The 22,752-nt window shown below is 38.2% G+C and overlaps 1 protein-coding gene across 3 annotated transcripts in view; it reads right to left on the reverse strand.

The window, feature by feature from the left end:
• Positions 1-22,752, reverse strand: part of ano5b (anoctamin 5b) — a 34,675-nt gene that overhangs the window by 6,778 nt on the left and 5,145 nt on the right. Inside the window, exons 2-10 of one of the 3 annotated variants that reach the window (XM_047363760.1) lie at positions 21,519-21,563; positions 7,270-7,334; positions 5,455-5,559; positions 4,117-4,185; positions 3,695-3,979; positions 3,441-3,560; positions 1,722-1,837; positions 1,497-1,631; positions 154-259 (exon numbers count right to left, since the gene is read on the reverse strand). In XM_047363760.1, coding sequence (XP_047219716.1) covers positions 154-259; positions 1,497-1,631; positions 1,722-1,837; positions 3,441-3,560; positions 3,695-3,979; positions 4,117-4,185; positions 5,455-5,559; positions 7,270-7,334; positions 21,519-21,563 — 1,046 coding nt within the window. Of the gene's footprint in view, positions 1-153; positions 260-1,496; positions 1,632-1,721; positions 1,838-3,440; positions 3,561-3,694; positions 3,980-4,116; positions 4,186-5,454; positions 5,560-7,269; positions 7,335-12,769; positions 12,812-21,518; positions 21,564-22,752 lie in introns of those variants that run through there. The other 2 variants (XM_047363762.1, XM_047363761.1) reach the window with 2 other exon arrangements.

A 22,752-nucleotide genomic window follows, 5' to 3' on the forward strand; every position in this document is an offset into this window, starting at 1 on the left:
GCCATTGTAGATGCTGATGATAAATGATGATAAATGATGGTAAATGATGGATCATTTCTCAATTGCATTTTGATGTTATTTGTATTTAACACCACATTTTTTCTGTAAGTAATAATCACCAGTTTTTTCAATTCAACAAAGTCAAATGATTACCCAGGACGAGAGACAGGTGGAGTTGAGCTTCCAGAAAGGACACTTTTTGTCACAGAGAGGGCACATTAGTATGCTGCCGCCGATCTCTGCATCACAGATTTCTTCACTAAACACAGAAAGATAAAACTTTTACTTCTCCAACATATGTGTCGACTAAACAGGTTAATGTGAAACTGGCATTAGTGTTGTGTGCTGCAAAACCTGTAAATAAAAGCTACCTTGGAGATATTTCCTAGTTAATGCTACCAAAAATCAATGACGCTGAAGCAGGGCTGTACTCAAGGTTGTACTTCAGTCTTAATTTTGGTTTCAAATGATAACAGAAACAATGCAACTGACAAGAAAACTATTTTAGTAACATTCTTTTGCACATTCCAATTAGCAAATACACTATTATTTTGTTCTTTGATTAGAACAAATTTAAAATTCTTCGAAACTCAACAAACAATTGCCTGAAATGACCACCTATCTTGTTTTGAAGTCATTTTCTGCCACCTTATTGAAAACATCAGGAAGTTGGGAAAAGATAAAATGCAATATGAGGGCACTGTGGAAAAAAAGAACCATAGACTAAGCTATAATGGAATACGTTGCTCTAAAACAACAGTTTATAAAAAAGAAAATTAAATGAAGAGCACAGATGCAGTGTGACTAACATATTTCTTTTACATTGCATCAAAGAAGGTTAATAAATAAAAACTATTTAAGACAATAATATATTGAGTTAAAAACTAATATAAGTAAGTATAAAAGCCTTAAAACTGAAACATTTTTATGGATACACTCAGAAAGAAGACCTCATATTATATACATCTGTATAATAATCAGCCAACTAAAGCTCCTTTTATGTTTGTCTTATGCTTTTTGTCCCTTGTTCTCGCCTTGATGAGTGATGATTTAACGTTATTTTCTATATTCTACTTATTGTCTACTACAAAAAAGTATATTTCTCCAATTAAGAGCATACACCATCAGGAGAACATCTTATTTATTTTGATTTGATCAAATTTAATCATTTCTAATATTTCAAAAACATTCACTGGTCCACATGGGGATCAAAACCATGATCAATGAAACATATGGTCAATATAAAATGTTCTGAAAAAAATACATTTTAAAGAATAAAAATATCAACTATGATGAGAAATAAAACATATATCCAATAGTTTAGTACACCGAAGTGAAAAGCTTTGTTTATAGGTAGGAAATGGATGAAGAAAGGGATGGAACGGTAACATTTCTGTACCAAGTGGTGATACGAATTGGCAAATGGGCAAACTTGTCCAGAACCAGCTGAAGCAAGCAAATATAAACTGTGTTTTCCCTTCCCTGGGAGTATTAACCTTGATTTGTTGTCCCCATAGCTGAGCACTCCATAGGTGAAACATATAACACCCATGACAGCTGCAAAGAACAGCATCTCAGTGTAGAAGCCTAGCCACGCAAAGTAGATCCCAATCTTTTCTCCATAATACTTCCTGCAAGAAACAAACAAACACATATATACATAAAAAGTAGACATATGTAAAATCAGGTGTGAAAACTGAAAAAAGTTGCTGCCTGCTTACTTGATGAGGTTCAGAGGCTGCTCTTTGTAAAAGCAGAGAAACCTCGCCCAGTGCTTGTACAGGTTGAAGCGCTCACTTTCACACTTTGCATTTCTTGCTATTTTCCATAATCGACACTGCAAACCAGATGCACATGAAGCTTAATTCTGATGATATTCCATTAAACTATTGATAACATCCCCTGCATTCATAAACCCAACATTTTTAGAGACAAATAGTTTGTTTTCTTAGTTTTGTTGCTTTGTGCTGTAGATGAACTAGAACAACAGTTACACATAGAGAGTGTGTGTGTATGGGAGGGGGGTGTTATAAAAGGTGCAAAAAACTGGTTGCACTGGTGTCAGTCAGTCATCTTCTATACCACTTCTTCCATAGTGGGTCACGGGGAAGCTGGAGCCTATCTCCAGCAGTATATGGGCGGGAGGCAGGATCCACCCTGGACAGGTCATCAGTCCATTGCAGGGCAACACACAAACAACCATGCACACACCTAAGGGCAATTTAGAAAGACCAATTAACCTAACAGGTATGTGGGACTGTGGGAGGAAGCCGGAGTACCCGGTGAAAACCCATGCATGCACAGGGAGAACATGCAAACCCCCGGCCGGGAGTTGAACACAGGACTCTCTTGTTGCAAGGCAACAGTGTTACCAAATGCACCACCTTGCAGAGGTGTACACAACTTCAAACATTTTTCTTAGGCACATCTGATCATTTTCATTTATAATTGAAGCTAAAGAATCAGATTAATTTACATCAAATCTGAATAAATTAAAATGAAGTTCAGCAGTCCTAGACAGATATTTCTGACTTCTCTACATTTGCATCCTTTAGCTAAAGCCATAGTTTAGAGTCAAGTTAAAAAGGATCATAAGAATCACATATTTTCAAATGTTGTGGGAGAATGTGTTATGGCCCGATGAACCCAAACTTGATTGTTTGAGTCACAATTATAAGAGATTTGTTTTAAGGAAAAAACTATGTGTATCAACAAAATAAAACCATAACCACGGTGAAATGCAGTGGTGGCAGCAGCATAATCTGGGGTTATTTTCTTCAGATGAAACTGGAGTTTTTATCAAGGTGGATATACAATTCCACATGTTCATCAGTTTTTACCCAAAAGCTTCAGCTGTCTGCTACAAAGCTGAAGATGAAGAAAGATTAAAATGTTCAGCTCACAGTTAGTCTAAGCTTCCATCAAAACCAACGAAAGATTTACCTCATTAAAGGAAATGAAAAACGTTTCGAATTGAACATCAGAATCCAGGCTTGAATTTGAAAGAAAATGTATGGATTCACCTGCAGAGGGGTGGAGGTAAGAGATGTAAGTGCAATCTGTTACATTTGGAGTCTTTTACAAGGTAGAGTGGGCAAATATTGCAAAGTCAAGATGTGGGATGCTGATAGACTTCTAACAAAGCCTTTCAAAAAAGTATGAAATGCACCCAGGTAAAAGCCACAAACTTCTGAAGTACTTATTTGTGGGGATAATATACAGAAGATGTGCGACAAAGCTACAACTTTAGCCAGGAAAGCTTTGATTCTAAAATAGGAAAGCTAAACATTTTACCTACAGTAGTTATACAGTTTGCATGATGGGGTCCAATATGCAAAGAAATGCCAAAAAAAACAGTTGGAGAGAGAAATGGAAAAACAACTCAGAAAATAAATGTACAGGATCTAAAAGCTGCTGCTATTTGAAATAATCAGCCTTACATCATGAAGGGGGAAGGCTGCTGTGTAGGTCCCGTTGCTGAGCAACCGCTTAATGCCCGTCTTCTCTCTGTCCTTCCGACCCTCACTGTAGTACGGAGCACGAGCCAGGATATAAAACACCTCGTAGCAAGGAAGATATTTTACAGAAGGTTAGAAATTTGTATACAATTTTTAAACACACAAATCTCCACCAATCTTTCAGCTTTAAGATCAATAAAATCACAACAAATCAACAGAATTTCCTATTTGCTCACAATTCTGTTCCTCGTGGATGGAGGGAAGAAAGTCTCTTTGTCGTTGATGAGAAAGAAGCCCACTTTATTCTTGTTAAAGGGGTAGGTGAAGTAGTCCGGCTTTGGGTGCATGATGTGGTCAGGCAGACGGAAAGGGTAGGATACCCAGTCCAGATGGGCATCCTGACCGTGCTGTATGTCACTCTCTTTGAAGGGAGCTTTGATTTTCAGGACAGCAGCATATTTGGTGAGCACCTCCCATGGAGCATGGATCTTTAAGAAGTATGTCTTTTGGTCTTTGGAGTCCTGATAGAGGAATAATTTTAACAGCAAAACGTGACAGGAGAGACTCTTTGTAACAAACACATTAAAGCAGTGATTTTAATGCACCACAAAATATATACGCTAGATGGCGCTAGTACCACACAGTTAGGACTCCTTACTGCTTTGTTCTCTGTCTCCAGCTCCAGACCTTCTTTCTCAAGGTTGGCCTCAAATTCTTTCCTCCTTTCCTAAAAACAAACACCACACAAATTACTAATGCCCTTTACCATCTAACTAAAACTAAAAGAAGGTTTAATAGTAACATCGGCTGCAAGTAAATCTAATTGTTTTTCAAAATGCAAATGTAGGCTATAGTAATATAGTGAGGGAGGTAGGTTGCCAAGTATAAATCTTCTGAACTAAAGTATTTCTTCTAAATATAACGTAGATGAACAAAGCAGCGTTTAAATTATCATTACAAATAAAATAAAAATACAAAAATGTAACAATTTTTACTGAATATGTTTTATACTGAAACAGGTAATGATCATGTCTTTTATAATATAGTCCAGGAAGGGTGCAATAAATGGTAAAGCTAATTTGAGTTGCACCGTTAGATTTATCTACACCTGTTGTTGTTAAAGTCCTTGTCCCACTCCACAGAAAATAAATTTTAACTGACTGTTTCTTTGTCTTAACTATTTTAAAATAGTGCATGAGCTTTCAAGTCAACACCTTTTGTGGAATTTCATGACCACACAATATTCTTCACTGAAAACAAAAAAAAAAAGACTTAGAAAAAGGAGAAAGATTTATTATTATTATTTATTATCATTATTCTGGACTGAAAATATGTGAAAAAGCAGCCGAAGTCCAAAGTAAACTCTGAAAGAACTTCATACATAGGGAAAAACCGTTGATAAGAACATTTGACTACTTTGAAGCAAAATATGGAAAAACATCTCAATATATTGTACAACAAACTTACAAAAATCATAAATAAACACGTAACCAATCTCTACACACCTTTATAAAGTGAAAAAGTGCACAAAATTCACTTTTTTCTCCGTTTCAAACTTAAGCTACTTTTGGCCACTTGGGGTAGGTAATGGACACATTTGTTTACCTCAGTGAGTCTATTTTTTGTAATTGTTCCTGAAGCATATTTTTTTCCTAAGCTCTTTAGTTCTCATCACATCTACCCCTTTTCCATGCACATAAGACAATAGTTACATGATGACTACTAAATGTATTGACTGCTCAGTGGCTTCAATAAACAAACAATGCCACCAAAAGGGCTGGATGTTTTATACTCTCTTTCAGTAATGAGCCAATGAAAAAACAGACTTCCATTATGATTCAGAAAAAATCCTGGATCTCATTTCCTCTTTTAAGTACCCGGAATACCTTTGTGGGTTTAAATTGTGTAATAATGTTGGCTGTATCACAGTTAGTCAGCGGCAGCTCTGCAGATATGCTGAGTAGTGAAGTTAATGAAACAACTTTGTAGAACCTACCTGTTTCCTCTCATCTTTGTCATCTACATAAGACAAAACGAAGTCTATTCTGCGTACGCCATCTCTAAAGAACACCGTGTCTCTGTTTGATTGCAAACTTTCTGTCTGAAAGAGAAACAATAACAGAACACAAAAGATACTGATATAAATAACCTAAAGAAAAGATAATCTATTCACAAGGACCATGTAAGCTATTTAATACAGTATGTATATGCGCATTTTTAGAAAATGAAATTTACCAGAGACTAGTAGTAATGAACATTCATTTTGTGTTTGCATGCTGGGATTGAACTTTAAAGGATTACTTTGTGAAACATTTTTAGAGCAAAGGGCAACATCAACCATGAAAAGGCCAAGCACTGCACAATTCTAGCCTGTCATTACACAAAAATAACTTATGGTGGAGCAAAAACACATTTGACATGTCTAAATCCACTTCTACAGTAACTGTTTAAACTTTAAACTTTCAGATTATTTAATGCCTAAAGTATCTTCTGTTGATATAAAAACTGTTCTGTGTTCATTCTGGAAACTGATGCTGCTTTACATTAACTAAAAAAAATACATATAAGGAGAAAAATGTTAGCTTTGTACAATGCATGAGTTTTACTCTGAATTTGAATTAATTCTGAATTTCATTAGAATAAGCACTATTTTTAAAAGTCAATATTTTTTTTATAGTTGAATAGCTTATGGTAAACACATGGCATATTGATAAGTGTCAGTAGTGCAGAGTTCATTGCAGATAAAAAAAAGATACAGAGATTGTTTTTTATATATAAATAAACTTTAAAAAAATTATTTTGAGCTCAGAAGTGTCACTAAATATGCATCAGGATCTTCAATAAACTTAGCTTTTTTCTGAATTCTTAAAACATAGATGTATTAATGACATAATAATTTTAAATCTTCTTCTATGTGTGCCACCTTTTAAGAAATGACTGCTGTTGACCATATTAACAATAGATTTGTTGTACTTTTTCATCCCAAGCAGCTTATAGACACTTAAATGACCTCCACCAAAATTTTTGTCAGATCCCTGACATCCACTAACAGACTTCCTTATACCCAGCGTGTTGTTATGGGTATTAACTACTATTACAGTGTTGTTAATAAATCCCTAAAATTAAGTATTTAGTCTCACTTGACAGAAAAATTAAATGTTATACTATTATTGTCTTTATTAATTAGGAAACTCAGTTGGATGCTCTCGCATATCACTGTAAACCAGAGCAACTGGCAGGAGTCTCCAGTTTGAGCAGCTGAAGTTTATTCCTGTCTCACTGATGAATTCATGAAAGGAGCTCTTTAAGACTCAAAAAGTCTTGTGACTCTGCAGTTAAAACCATGAGTAATAGTCACCCAAAGGACGGTCAGAGTCATCAAAGTGGAAATCCAACAAATATATAGTAAACACTGTCGAACTACTTAGAGACGAGAGAGAAGGGAATACTTTAAATCCACTCGCGAATGTTAGATTTGGGGAGCACAAATAAATAAATTTAGAAGTGGACTTTCATGTTATTGTTGCTTTTAGGTCGCTTAGTATACAATATAGAAACAGGAAGTCAACGTCTCTAAAGAAAAAAAGTCTAGAATTTGCTCAAAGAAATCTTTTCTCTTATTAGCTTTAAACTCATTATTTATAAATTGTTTATTAGTGCCGACAGAATAGTGCACTAGTGTATGATGAAGCTTCCTTTCTTCTCTTTGATTAACTAAGCTGTCCAGCTAACACTTCATATTTACTGAAAACTCATTCTTCATTCTAACTCTAGTTGTCCCTAATGTGCCTCTAGATGCATTGTAACTTACTTCGGAGTGTCCAGGCAGTGGAGCTCCTTCTGATAATGAACTGACCCCATTACCGCTGCTTTCATCTGCAAAATAAAAACAAACAAATAACAGCAGGTTGGACAGGTTCAATCAGAGTGGATGTTTGGAAAAAAGTCCAGGATTTAATTTTTCTTCATGAAATGTCTTTGTAAGAATTATGATTATTATGAATTAATATTTATCAAGAATTATAATTTTAAATCGTAATTTGAAAAAAAATATATAATTTCTTAACCAAAAATCCTTACTTACGAATGGAAGTCAGAGATGTCCTCTGGTGTTGTAATAATGGCTCATGGCCCTTGATAATTACAATTATTAAATTCTCAGTAATAATTGATAACTATTACTAGATGTCACTGTTTAATTAACTGCTTTACCGAAGGTGAGGAACTTTGACCTTATTTTGACAGACAAATAAAATAAACACAAACACAGCAGCCCTCATACACCTCACTGTTCTGATTCAATAATCTTCACCTAATCAAGCATGCAAAAATTCTACACAAAAGGGGTAAAATAACTAACTAAACAAGATAAAACAACATTGAATGTCTATGAAAGTCAAACCAGCAGTTATGGCAAAAACAATAGAAAATATGGTACTGGTGAAGCTTTGGGAGTGGCCTCCACCAGGTTGCAGTCACAAAACCCCCAAAAATTGGAGCTCTGTGAAACCCCTTTGTGTTTCACAGAGCTCCAATTTTTGGAGAAAACTTTTAGGCGGCAACCAGTGGAAAAACACTAAGAGTGAAGTTTGTTACGCGTCCATAACAAACTCAAAGATGGCCGGCCTTACTCCTTTGGCAAAGGGGAAAATATAACGGATCGTCAGCAGTCGACTGGAGCAAAAACAAAGAGGAAAATTTCATCTTCTTGGAAAACCTCCACGGGTTTTTCTTGGGTTACGCGTTAAATTAAATCCACGCCTTCGATCGGTAAAGTAACATCTGCTGGTCTTCCTATCCCTGCAAGCCGTTAGTTTGTTGAGCTTCTCATGAGTTGGCCAGTGAGGAGAACTAAATAAAACCCACGTGTGGTTTCTTCTCCAGAATGATGCGCGATGGTAACCGCATCTCGGTTTCCAGCAGGAGAAAAAGCAATGGTGGGGCGTCTCCCATGTCCTTAGATAGCCCACTGTGACATCAGTGCTGTGACGTCTCTTCCTATTAGCTGCAATTCCTGCTGGGAGTTGCGGTAGCAGACGATTCTGGGGTATATAGTAGCAGATGACACTGGGAGGTATAGTGGTAAACAAATGGTCCAACATCTTTGTTTAAACCAGAGGAAAGAGATCCAAAATTCACATTCACATCTTCAGCTGACTTTGAATGAAAGCTTATCTGTTTTTAACGGAAACACTTAGGGCCTGATCTTCAAAGACCTCAAATAGGGGGTGCTAAATTGCCTGTGCAGATAACAAATTGCACGTGCAATAAGTGGGTGTGTTGCATGAGGTTTTCAAAGATTGCATGTGCAATGGATAAATGGTGAAAAACAGGTGCACACCGCCCTATTTAAATGAGGAAATTGTGTGTGCTACTGGCTGGCTGCTACTGCCCCCAGCAGAACAAGCAAACAAAAGCCATGGTGCTTGAAACATGCAGGGGTTGCTACACTGCATCATTATGAATGATCCAGTTGCTGATTATTTTCTCTTTCTATTCCGTTCTGCTCCTGCTTTTCTGGACTGTTACAGTTTGTCAACTATTCTCTTCACTATTAACAGAAGCAGGTTTGTTATCTCAGCCTCTGTCCTGATGAGATTATTTCTCCTCTCTGTTCATTTGCACTGGATTCTTCTGAGTGCGTAATTGTGCAAGCAGAAGGCTGGGTTTGAAGTTGTTCTGCAAGCAGATGCTTTATGTTTGGGGTATATTTAAAGTGAGTCAAAGACTACATTCTGCTTCGCCTTTAATAACAATATTGGATTATGGGCTATTGCGCAGGAGGGCAGAGCTACACTCATCGACCACTTTATTAGGTACACCTGTCCAACTGCTCGTTACTGCAAATTTCTAATCAGCCAATCACATGGCAGCAACTCAATGCATTTAGGCATGTAGACATGGTCAAGACAATCTGCTGCAGTTCAAACCGAGCATCAGAATGGGGAAGAAAGGTGATTTAAGTGACTTTGAATGTGGCATGGTTGTTGGTGCCAGACAGACTGTTCTGAGTATTTCAGAAACTGCTGATCTACTGGGATTTTCAAGCACTACCATCTCTAGGGTTTATAGAGAATGATCCAAAAAAGAGAAAATATCCAGTGAGTGGCAGTACTGTGGGCGCAAATGCCTTGTTGATCCCAGAAGTCAGAGGAGAATGGCCAGACTGGTTCGAGCTGATAGAAAGGCAACAGTATCTCAAATAACCACTTGTTACAACCAAGGCATGCAGAAGAGCATCTCTGAATGCACAACATGTCGAACCTTGAGGCGGATGGGCTACAACAGCAGAAGACCACATCGGGTGCCACACCTATCAGCTAAGAACAGGAAATTGAGGATACAATTTGCACAGGCTCGCCAAAACTGGATTGGAAAAACATTGCCTGGCCGATTTCTGCTGCAACATTTGGATGGTAGGGTCAGAATTTGGCGTCAACCACATGAAAGCATGGATCCATCCTACCTTGTATCAACAGTTCAGGCTGGTGGTGGTGTAACGGTGTGGGGGGTATTTTCTTGGCACACTTTGGGCCCCTTAGTACCAATTGAGCATCATGTCAACGCCACAGCCTACCTGAGTATTGTTGCTGACCATGTCCATCCCTTTATGACCACAGTGTATCCATCTTCTGATGGTTACTTCCAGCAGGATAACGCGCCATGTCATAAAGCACGAATCATCTCAGACTGGTTTCTTGAACATGACAATGAGTTCACTGTACTCAAATGGCCTCCACAGTCACCAGATCTCAATCCAATAGAGCACCTTTGGGATGTGGTGTAACAGGAGATTCGCATCATGGATGTGCAGTCGACAAATCTGCAGCATCTGTGTGATGCTGTCATGTCAATATGGACCAAACTTTCTAAGGAATGTTTCCAGTAGCTTGTTGAATCTATGCCACGAAGGATTAATCCAACCTGATTTGCTTTGTCAGAAACTCCAGAAGACTCAGGTGGAGGCCTCAACAATCTCCTGGATTAAAGACTACCTGACAAACAGACCACAGTTTGTGAGACTGAAGGGTTGTGTGTCTAACCAGGTAGTCAGCAGCACAGGAGCACCACAGGGGACTGTACTCTCACCATTCCTTTTCACTCTGTACACCTCAGACTTCCAGTACAAGACAGACTCCTGTCATCTGCAGAAATACTCGGATGATTCTGCAGTCGTGGGGTGGATCAGAGATGGACAAGAAGCTGAGTACAGGATGGTGGTGGACCGCTTTGTGGCATGGTGTGGAAACAATCATCTCATGTTGAACGTGACTAAAACAAAGGAGATGATTGTAGATTTTAAGAGAAACAGGAATAAGTCAAACACTATTTCTATCATGGGAGAAGAAGTGGAGGTGGTGGAGGAGTATAAATACCTCGGTGTTCACCTGGACAACAGACTAGAATGAAGATGCAACTGTGAAGCCATCTACAAGAAGGGACAGAGCAGACTGTACTTCTTGAGGAAGCTTAGGTCATTTGGTGTTTGCAGCAAGATGCTGCATATCTTCTATAAGTCTGTTGTGGAGAGTGTGATCTCTTCTACCATCATCTGCTGGGGAAGCAGCATCAGAGCCAGGGACTTAAAAAAGCTCAACAAGCTGATAAAAAAGGCTGGTTCTGTTCTGGGGACTCCTCTGGAACCTCTGGAGATCATTGTGGAAAGACAGATTCTTCATAAAATGAAGAACATTATGGAGAACTCTGAGCATCGTCTTCATGAGACTGTCCTACAACAACAGAGTGTTTTCAGTCAGAGGCTTCTTCAGATCTGCTGTAAGACGGAGCGCTACAGGAGATCCTTCCTGCCCACAGCCATCAGCATCTACAACGGCTCTTTGAAGAAACCTACATAATATGAGCTATAACAACATTTAATTTCCCTTTTGGGATTAATAAAGTATTTTTGAATTGAATTGAATTGAATTAAGGCAGTTCTGAAGGCAAAAGGGAGTCCAACCCGGTACTAGCAAGGTGTACCTAATAAAGTGTCCGGTGAGTGTATGTGCCATTGGTACGCACATGGGGCAGCTGTATGGGAAGAAACTAGTGCTATCAGAAACTGAATTTTAATTGCTCAAACTGAATCTGTATTTGCGTAATATGAAATTAAATGCATTGTTGTGAAAATGAATTTCACTAAACTGAAACTGAATTCAATGGTATAAATGGAATTTGTTTGTTTGAAACTGAATTTATTTATTTTGAAACTGAATTTGTTTGCTTGTTTTGCTTTGTATTGAAAATTCTGTTTGATTTCTTTCACTTCCACTTCTAAAATTAAATTTCATTTCCAAAATTCAGTTTTTTGTGTCACACACCCAGGTCCTTGAAGCCACAGACTAATCAAACACAGATTTACTGATTCACAGATGTCATTCACTATTGCTGTGTCCAAATTCAGGGGCTGCATCCTTTGAAGCTCGCATTTGTAGGCCGATTACTTCATGGTGAGGCGACGAAGGCTATCAAACTTCGAAGGCTCCATCAAATGCAGCCGACAAATGCGTTCTTCTTTTCCCCAGATTTGAAAGATGGGTTTGATGTATCCTCCGTGGCCCACCCTATCCCATGATTCATTGCGGGTCGAAGTAGATTGTTCAAACAGAAGTAGCAAAGGCAGGAGGAGAGAAAAGCTGTCCATAAATTTGGATATATTGCGCATTCTGTTAAACAAAATGTACTTTTACAGTGTTTTTAGACGACAATGTAGTTGTGTAAACCTGAAATATCTGATCGGTTTATCAAGATATTGCTTAATTGCACAAATCCACTGACTGTTCGGAGATGTCTGCTCCCGCTCCCCCAGCGGCCAGCTCGCCTCGCCAGCTGACCGGGTGGTGGAGGTGCGCTAAACCCCGAGAGAACAGCTGACTAACCGGCACATTGTTTTCAAACTCCCGCTGGGTTTTCCCAATGAGTGAACGTTAAACAGATATAATTCAGTCAGATGATATCTAATTATAATGTTTGGTTTATTTATTATTAGTAGTAGTAGTATGCTCTACAAATAAACTGATTTAAACTTTGTTCCTAAAGTTAATGTTATTTGAGTAATGTGTTTAAGTTGTTAAAAGCTTTACAAATATATTAAACAAATGGTATTTGTCATCAATGTACTTTATCTACAGTGTTAGATTTTTATATCTATGAACACAAAAAAATATTTTGAACATTTAAAATGGCTGAATAATGAACAAGATTATAAAACAAGAACATTTAAAAAAAAATAGGATTATAAGCCATCAGCAATATGTCAAAGGGTAAATAAAAACCGTGTAGTTATTTACAGTAGAGGCAGCGTTACTAACCTTTAGGCTCCATTTGTTCGGGTTCACAGCTCTGTGCTTCACGCTTACACAGTTGCTAGGCAACAGAAGTTACGTTGAGGTAAGGGCAAGAGAAACGCAGACCGACGTAACACCAGCAGCAAACTATGCTAATCTGGCATGTTTAGCTAATAGCTACAGGTAGCATAAGTGTTACTGTTTTCTTCTTATAGATGCTCATTTGACTTATGTATGCTGCAGAGCTCCAGCTCAACATGCCGTAAAGGAAGTTTAACCTGATATGAAACGTAAATCGATGAATCTGTCTTTGATTAATCTGTGGCTATCCTGAAGGACCCCGATGTGTGACGCAAAAAAACAGAATTTTTAAACTGAAATTGAATTTCAGACCTGAAAGTGGAAGTAGTTAAACTGAATTTTTAATGCAACAAAATACATTTTAAAAGCAAATGAATTAAGTTTCAAATAATTAAATTCAGTATTTTCAAACCAAAGCATTTCATTTCAAATTACCCAAAACAGATTTAGTCTGAGCAATTCAAATTCAGTTTCTGATGGCACAAGTTTCTCCCCATACAGCGTCTGCACCATAGGAGCACGCACAGCTTGTTAACTGTGTTGCTCGATGTAACTCGCAACGGTTGCAGCTTACAAATTGGCCAATCAATATTAACAATAAAAAGACAAATATGTCTTTTAATTAATTTATTAGACGTTTGCCTCCCTTGATCTTTTAATTCTTTTCAGAGACTCACTGTTCTTTTTGCTTTTAGAGTTTGACGAGTTCTGAGTTTATCATAAACAGGCCCAATACGTAAGCCCAAATGTAAGATTAGCAACATATGAATTCTTTGTTGTAGGAGTTGGCTATCTGTATATTACAGCATTGCTAATTTTAAAACCTAACGTCACATAACTGTCCTGCAAAAAAAAAATTTATTTATGTACATAAAAATAAACTATTTTCCAATGATTGTACTGAATTTGTTTGGCTTGTTTTGGCAATATTTCAACAATATACCACGTGTGGGATTGTTTAAATAAGTTTTTTTGGTGACACAAAATTATGTTTTGCTGTATAAACCCTTCCCTGTTCCATGTTCACATTCAAAAAACATAGACTGATCCAACTCCAACTGCTCTGCGATCTATGCCTCCTTCTCTCCACAGTGACAGCAGACATTTTTGCATGCCAGTTAGTTCCTGCATTTCAAATGTTCTAAATATAGACGCAAAGAACAGCACCCACAATCTGTTTCAGGTTTGAAAAATCGCATTGCGGGTGGAAAAGGATCACATTTGCATACCCCACTCCCGAAATAATTATCATATGTTTGGCATACTCATGAAGGCAAACATGATAAAATGTTTGCGCCCACCGTTCCGCTGATTTTACACATGTAATCCGATTAGCACCTCATTTGTAGATCAGCTTTGTGGACGCAGACAGGTTTTGTACATGCAAACCTCTTGAAGATCAGACCCATAATTTGCCGATTATTGAGAAAGATTAGCTTGTGTCACTGTGATACATGTCAGCTTAATTTTGTTAAAAGTAAGCCTTTGATTTTAGATAAACATTACCAAATATGTCACTCATATCCGCAAAAGGTGTGTATTCAAAATTTATTTTTAATCATACTCAATGGAAGAAATCTCCACTTTACATGCACTCATACACAGAAACCTTTGAAGCCAGTTTGTTGTCACCAATAGATCACACAAAAAATCTCTGCTCATGTGTCTCTCACAAAGTGATGATAAGACACTGATGCATTGATATAAAGAGACTTATTTGTTCATGCTATGGAAAACATTTAAGAACAGCACATGGTGAACTGGGCGTTAGATATTTTTCCACATATTCATTCTGTTTTTTGTCAAATTCACCTGGACTCTAAGTAAGTCTCATCCGAACAAAACACGTGGTTCCAGTCCCATTAGTGTCAAACTCCTCATTTGCTATAAAAGGACAGAAAAGGCTTTTCCTTGTATTGCTTCCAGACATCTAGTGCTGTAGATAGCGTCTAATGGTTTTAATGAGGAGCAGTGACCCCAAGATGCCTTAGCTACAGTTCTCTCTCTCTCTGACAATGAGCTTTGTAGATTGTTTTAATCCCATCTTGCATCTTCCTTATTATGCTTTACGGAAAGATAAACCTGTGCCCTTGTCTACCTTTGTTTGTCACACATTCAGTTGTTTTTAAACTTTTGAACCATTGGTCTGGCTGTACATACAGGTACATTCATTTAAAGACTTTCTAAATATCTTTATCATGGGTACCAATAAGTATTGAGGATTTTGTATTGTATATTGTATAACTGACCTCATTAGCTTTGGGTTTTAAGCTAATTTTAAATTTGACCGGTTTACACAAATGCTGTCTGCATATCCTCTAATTGTCAGATATTAATACCATAACTGGGAACAACAGCCGGTCAAACAGAACCCATGTGCTGAAATCTTTGTATTGTTTAAAAGGTTGCACAGGAAATAATGTGTCCAAGAATTTACTTTACAAACAGGAATCCTTTTTTTCCTGTTTACATGCAGCTACACCCAGTGTAAGAGAACAATGATCCCCCAAACAACAATCTTTTCCACTCAGCCTAAAAACGTAGTAATTAAGCTAAGCCAGTGTAAACTTGAATTACATCCTTATATGATATGGGATATGGTAGAAAATAATAATGTTCACAAAAAACAAGTCCAATAATTCATATATATCTCAGACAACCTACATTTTACAACAAACTAACAACTTATCCTTTTCCAACAGGCCCTTACTATTTTAGTAAGCACTTAGCCTCAAGAATGATGAGTAATACAAAGACCACAGCGCACACAAAGGATTCTTAGTGACACACTGCATTCCTCCCTCTTCCTGCATGGCCGAATATGGCACAGGGAATGTGCTCGTGTTGTACTACTCCTCCCGCTCTCCTTTACTTGGCCAGTGGTGGGAAAAAAGCACTTCCTGTGGGGGAGGCTGGATGAAGACAGAGTGGGAGGAGCTGGAGGCTGAGGTTACTCTGCACCACAAGACTGACCTCCCCCTGAAAGAAACAAAGACTGGAGTAACACAGGTCTAGAGGCTGCTGCTGCTCTGAGCCAGCTGCATAGGCTGCTAATTTTTATCTGACATGCAATAGCGTCAGCCAGTGAGACAAAGACGGTCATGGAAGTTTATTTTAAGGCCTTAAGACTCATATGAAAGGAATGCAAATATGCTGATTGAGTTAGGCTCTCTGAAGATTCAAAGAGCCCAAATCCCTTCATGGAACTCATGGGAAGAGTGGGTGGCTTTTTGCCTGAATTTAACTATCTTCCAAGCAACGTTTTCCCTTGTTCCTTTTTCGCCTCAGTTTCTTGGTCTTACGCCAACCCCACTGGTAGCTATCAGAGGCTGGCTTGAGCAAACAGGAGCAAAGGGCCAACAGAATGTGTGTTAAATCTACAGGGAATTCACACAAAACTTTAACTTAGACCACTGTAACTACTCTATACTCAACCAAAGTTAATTACCTTTCTAAAACCTTTCTTGGAAATGCCAAGTTTTAAACGGACTCTCCAGTACTTTATTGCCTAACCCACCTTTCACCAGGTTAACTTAATTAGCTATCTTCTGCTATCTTTTTACAGAAACTATCCTTTGAACACATCCAATACCAGGCTGATGTTGGATGTTGGGTTTTCATCACCATAACACACACACACACACACACATATATATATATATATATACATGGTCCAGTGACAGGATATCATCTCAACAATAGGTCCAGTTGTGAAATTTCCTTGCTACCTAATATTTCATAGTCAACTGTCCCATAAATCCCATAAGAACTTGAATGAGTTGGTTTGGTGTGGAAGAATTTCTATGGCCTGGATAGAATCCTGACCACAACAAGACAGAAAAAGCTTGGCATGAATGAGTGTGGAAAAAGAAGACATCATCCAGCATCGGTGCCTAAACTTACAAATGTGAATGGTCAAAGGTTCCGATACACACACTTCTGAATCTTGTAGACAGCATTCTGAGAGCAGCTAAAGCTGTAAAAGCATCAAAGAGTGGGACAACACCATATTAAAGCCTTTGCATAAAAATTTTTATTTTTAGCAATAACCCAATACCTTGGACATTATAGTGTATATATAGTGTATATCAGTAGGAGGAAGCTGAGACAAGATTTTCCATGCAAGATGACATAAGTGTCATATGTCCTTATGTGACATAAGGAAAATGCAGAAATTGACTTTCTGCTGTTAAAAGGAGCATCCAAAATAAAGTGCAGAGTAAGCTACATTAAGACCTACGGTATAATTCACCTCTTGTAAAAGTCAATAAATAAATAAAAAAAAACATACTGATTTGTTTCTAGTGCAGTTAGAGTTTGCCACTCAGCATTACAACTACATGAAGAGGCAACACAGTGTCCATTTACAAGGCAATGGCTGTTTTATATGATGTCAAGAAAAGGGGCCGATGCTGCTAGAGGGATCTATGTATGTATATATCTTTCAGATTTTTATGGTTTTTCTATTTTGTAGTGTGTGTTTGATTATGTTTGTATTATTTCTCTTGTGTCGGTTTTGTATTCTAGCTTGCTTCCTTTTCATCACTCAAGAAATAGGCAGTTTTCCTGTAAGGATGTTTCTCCACCATTTGCACAGCTGCAGCACACTGGCAATCTTTAGCTTGAACGACAGTACACGCTGTCCAGGGGAGAGATATGAGCAGCGCGTACATGAGCGTGATTGACATTGCTTAGACATTCCTCCTGGCTCTGATTGGTTGTTTCTGACCTGGAGTGGTGTATTTTGGCAAATAGCAGTAGGACCACTGGGAGGAGCAAGAAGAGCTTGATTTTTCATCTGTCTCATATACTACTGTCAGGACATAGTGACAGATTTAACAAAAATATTAAAATTATTTTTTTTACAAAAGTTACCTACTGCTGGTTTAAGATATTTGTCTCTGTTTGAGCCATTTCCCCCATAAGATGTAAAAGCTTTAAGTCTAGTCAAGTGTTTGATTACTGGTGGAAAACTATTTCAAATCTGGGGTCCTTTAAATGAGAAAGATGATTGTCCAAATTATGTGTTGCATCCTACTGAACTATAAATCTATATTTGCGACTCTCCTTGCTATGACTCCTGCTGTGGGTGGCTTTGAAATCATTTGACTAATCACTACTGGGGCAAGTTTATTAACACCTGGATTTGGAAAAATCTGCAATTTTGCTTAATGTTGTTTCAGATACAGAAAAAGTGCCAGGGAGATGACAGTATTATCAGTATCAGTAATACTCTGAATTATGAACAATTAAAGAGCTCAGTGGAAGAGATCTGCAGTCCATTTTCAAAGGAGGGGGTCATTTGTGCCAAGACATAAATTGCAACAAGAAGGAGCTGATTTGCTGCATTGAATGCACTGGAAGTGGATGCATGTAGAGCTCAGTAGTGACATTTTACATTTCAGCATGTATAACATCAGAACTACAGTCCTTTTTCAGTGTAGCACCAAATGAGTCACTGAAACAAGTATTCTGAAAGAGAACCAGCATCTCTCAGTGTGGGTCGTCTTCATCAGTTTACTATTTTTGTGACAAACAGATGTTGTATTCACTGACATCTATTTCACACTGGAAACATCCGCCTATATGTAAATACACAGCAAGATACAGCAGCAAGTACTGTAATTAACCAAGTCATGTACTCCAATGGTACATTATTGTGCAACTTAAACTAATAAGTACTTGATTATCAGCTTGACAGGTTTAGATAGTTTAATATTGGTTGATTAAAATTCACTTTCCTTACCTTTTTGTTTTAAATATTATTTCTCTGTGCTCCTTTGTTTTCTATTTTCTGTGCTTGTTTTGCTCACATTGCCCTGCTCCTTTCTTTTCAGTTTCACGTGATTATTTCTCTCCTTTGTAGAGGTTAGTTTCAAATGAGCTGACTTTAATGTGCTGTGACTCCTTTTTCTAGCCTAGAACTTTGTTAGGATCAGCTGTGTTTTCCTTAAGAGAAGTGAGAGGGATTGGTGACATACAGGGGTTGGACAATGAAACTAAAACACCTGGTTTTAGACCACAATAATTTATTAGTATGGTGTAGGTCCTCCTTTTGCGGCCAATACAGCGTCAAATCGTCTTGGGAATGACATATACAAGTCCTGCACAGTGGTCAGAGGGATTTTAAGCCATTCTTCTTGCAGGATAGTGGCCAGGTCACTACGTGATACTGGTGGAGGAAAACGTTTCCTGACTCGCTCCTCCAAAACACCCCAAAGTGGCTCAATAATATTTAGATCTGGTGACTGTGCAGGCCATGGGAGATGTTCAACTTCACTTTCATGTTCATCAAACCAATCTTTTAGCAGTCTTGCTGAATGTATTGGTGCATAGTCATCCTGATACACGGCACCACCTTCAGGATACAATGTTTGAACCACTGGATGCACATGGTCCTCAAGAATGGTTCGGTAGTCCTTGGCAGTGACGCGCCCATCTAACACAAGTATTGGGCCAAGGGAATGCCATGATATGGCAGCCCAAACCATCACTGATCCACCCCCATGCTTCACTCTGGGCATGCAACAGTCTGGGTGGTACGCTTCTTTGGGGCTTCTCCACACCACAACTCTCTCGGATGTGGGGAAAACAGTAAAGGTGGACTCATCAGAGAACAATACATGTTTCACATTGTCCACAGCCCAAGATTTGCGCTCCTTGCACCATTGAAACCGACGTTTGGCATTGGCATGAGTGACCAAAGGTTTGGCTGTAGCAGCCCGGCCGTGTATATTGACCCTGTGGAGCTCCCGACGGACAGTTCTGGTGGAAACAGGAGAGTTGAGGTGCACATTTAATTCTGCCTTGATTTGGGCAGCTGTGGTTTTATGTTTTTTGGATACAATCCGGGTTAGCACCCAAACATCCCTTTCAGACAGCTTCCTCTTGCGTCCACAGTTAATCCTGTTGGATGTGGTTCGTCCTTCTTGGTGGTATGCTGACATTATCCTGGATACCGTGGCTCTTCATACATCACAAAGACTTGCTGTCTTGGTCACAGATGCGCCAGCAAGACGTGCACCAACAATTTGTCCTCTTTTGAACTCTGGTATGTCACCCATAATGTTGTGTGCATTTCAATATTTTGAGCAAAACTGTGCTCTTACCCTGCTAATTGAACCTTCACACTCTGCTCTTACTGGTGCAATGTGCAATCAATGAAGACTGGCTACCAGGCGGGTCCAATTTAGCCATGAAACCTCCCACACTAAAATGACAGGTGTTTCAGTTTCATTGTCCAACCCCTGTATTTCGCTAAAACAAAGAAGGGAGAGTTGACAGCTTCAAAGTTTGCTTACTCCAGACCTTTCTCTGACATTTTACTAAAGAGACTTTAAACAGTATGAACAACAATACCAAAAATTGTGGTATACCTTTAAACCATTGTCTGGCACATGTTTAGTCACAACCATTCAAGATATTTGGCAGTGACTGTAGTCGGTTGTTTTCATTTGTGTTGGTGCTCTGGGGTAGCTTTAAAGCTGGTGAATAATTTTAATGGCTCCTTCACAATAAAGTTATTTACAACTCTGAAAAAAAGTGATAAAAAATTACACTCCTAGGGATTTACACATAAGAAGTCAGTCAGTCATTATCTACTGCTTATTCCATAGTGGTTGTGGGGGAGCTGGTGCCTATCTCCAGCAGTCTATGGGCGAGAGGCAGGGTACACCCTGGACAGGTTGCCAGTCCATCACACAAACAACCATGCACACACTCATTCACACACCTAAGGGCAATTTAGAGTTACCAATTCACCTAACAGGCATGTCTTTGGACTGTGGGAGGAAGCTGGAGTACCTGGTGAGAACCCATGCAAACTCCATGCAGAAAGACCCCAGGCTGGGATTTGAACGCAGGACCATCTTGCTGCAAGGCAACAGTGCTACCAACTGCGCCACCGTGTAGCCCCACATAAGAAGTATTTTCAACAATAAATAAAACTAATGCTTTCTTTGCTTACACCCTCCCCAGGTAAAGTCATATTTGTGTAACTGATAACAGGTCTAATTAAAATGTATTGATGTAAATATCATTTTTTCCTGATATACCCTAATACATATTAATTTAAAGATATTTATTATATTAAATCACATGAAATTGTGACATTAAATTAACTATTTCCTTAGAATTAAACACTGCATTTTGGGATTAACCTGTCAGTTTTCTATCATATCAGTGTTAAAAAAGATCCTCTAAGTTAAACATGTATGCTTGAACAGTCATTAAATACATGAAGTTACATTTGTCAGACTCTTGTGTATGAGTGTGCATGCATGGTTTAGTTATCTATTTCATCTCTTTTTGAAACGGACTGGACACCCACCCAGAGTGTATCTTGCGACACACCCTTCTGCTGGAGCTAGGCAAATGATTACATGCACCATTGCAGGACTGTTGCTATAGCCATAAACACAGGAGATGGCACAAACAACCAGAAGAGGGATGAACACACATAACCAGAAGCCCAATTATGGATTTTGATATAAAGCAGACACACATGCAGACATTTGTATCTCCATGACCTGAAAACAGCAAAGCAAAAATGCATTGAAAAACAGCAATAAGGTATGCCATAGATGAGAGTTCAGGACAACGTGAGAACAACGCATAACGGGAGAAATGGCATCATATGATGGCAAGAGAACAGACAGCAAGGCAAGACATAAACCTTCTGATCTGCCCATACCTGAGTGTAAGTTAATCCTGAATGCAGTCAGCACAGCAGGACCATCTTCAAAGGACAGATAGAAAATGGTTAGGAACTAGTAATAAACTGGAATAAGAACTATTTTATTTAAAAGAGCATCAGGACGAGGTTCACAAGTACAGCAGTTCCACTTTGGCAAATCATTACATGGGAAGTAAAAGCTCTATGGCTCTTTCATTAGCTGCAGAGCATGCCGTTTTTCACTATGACTCAGGCAGGGTGAATAGGTGCCAGCTTACGTCACTCAAACCAGCACATCATATTGTTTGAATGGCTTTTGAGAATTGTGTGTCTTTTCACTCCAATAAATGTGGTGTAACTAAACACAGCAACAAATTATAACAACATGAGGCTTTTCTCAGGGGAAGATGGGAACATATGTCACATTTTGCTCTACAACTTTACTCTAAGCTGGTTTGACAAATACCAGATGGTCTCACAGGAGTATGAAGCGCAGGAAATTAAATATCAATGAGCAAATACTTTTTTTCAACATTTAAAATGAACACAAAATACAGAAAATAATCTCACAACCGATTTATGCAAGCGTGCAAATCTCTATATTGAAATACTAGAATAACCACAGTCATACATATTTAAACTGTAGTGTTTATATTTAAAGTCTTAAAGACTACTGACAACCAGTAAGTCCTGATAGTCTAGCAGATATATGATACCCTGTGTCAAAGCGAAGCCACAACATCCTGGGTTTAAACACAGCGCTACGTCTTCTCTGACAAGACATCATCTCTATCTTACACACCACATTTCCTGCTAAGCCTCCTTACTAAGTTCACAAAGAAAATTAGATAAACTGCTCAATTTAAAAAAAAAGTTTTTTTTTTATAAATTAAGCTTCATGTTTTGAGTTTTGAAAAACATTCCAAAATGGACATTTAGGTTGTAAATTTATACTTACAACCAACACTTATTCCACTTAGTGGAATAGCACACAGTAGAGATTTTGACCATTAAGATCAAATAAAAATTAGCAAATAAAACTGAAACAGTCTGACTTGTGCTTTCCTGTTAAACCAGAAATACCAGTTTCCTCTCTTATCTTCACAATATTGTAACACTTCCTATATTTTTCAGAATTAAGAATGGATAGGATAATGTGTCACTCTTATTTATCACAGTACAGCTCATGTAAAACATTACACTAGAAGCAAAACATTAGTCAGTTAAGTAGGCAGAGTCTGAGGGCAAAGGA

This window comes from Girardinichthys multiradiatus, chromosome 4 (assembly GCF_021462225.1).
Source record: "Girardinichthys multiradiatus isolate DD_20200921_A chromosome 4, DD_fGirMul_XY1, whole genome shotgun sequence".
Classification (NCBI taxonomy): domain Eukaryota; kingdom Metazoa; phylum Chordata; class Actinopteri; order Cyprinodontiformes; family Goodeidae; genus Girardinichthys; species Girardinichthys multiradiatus.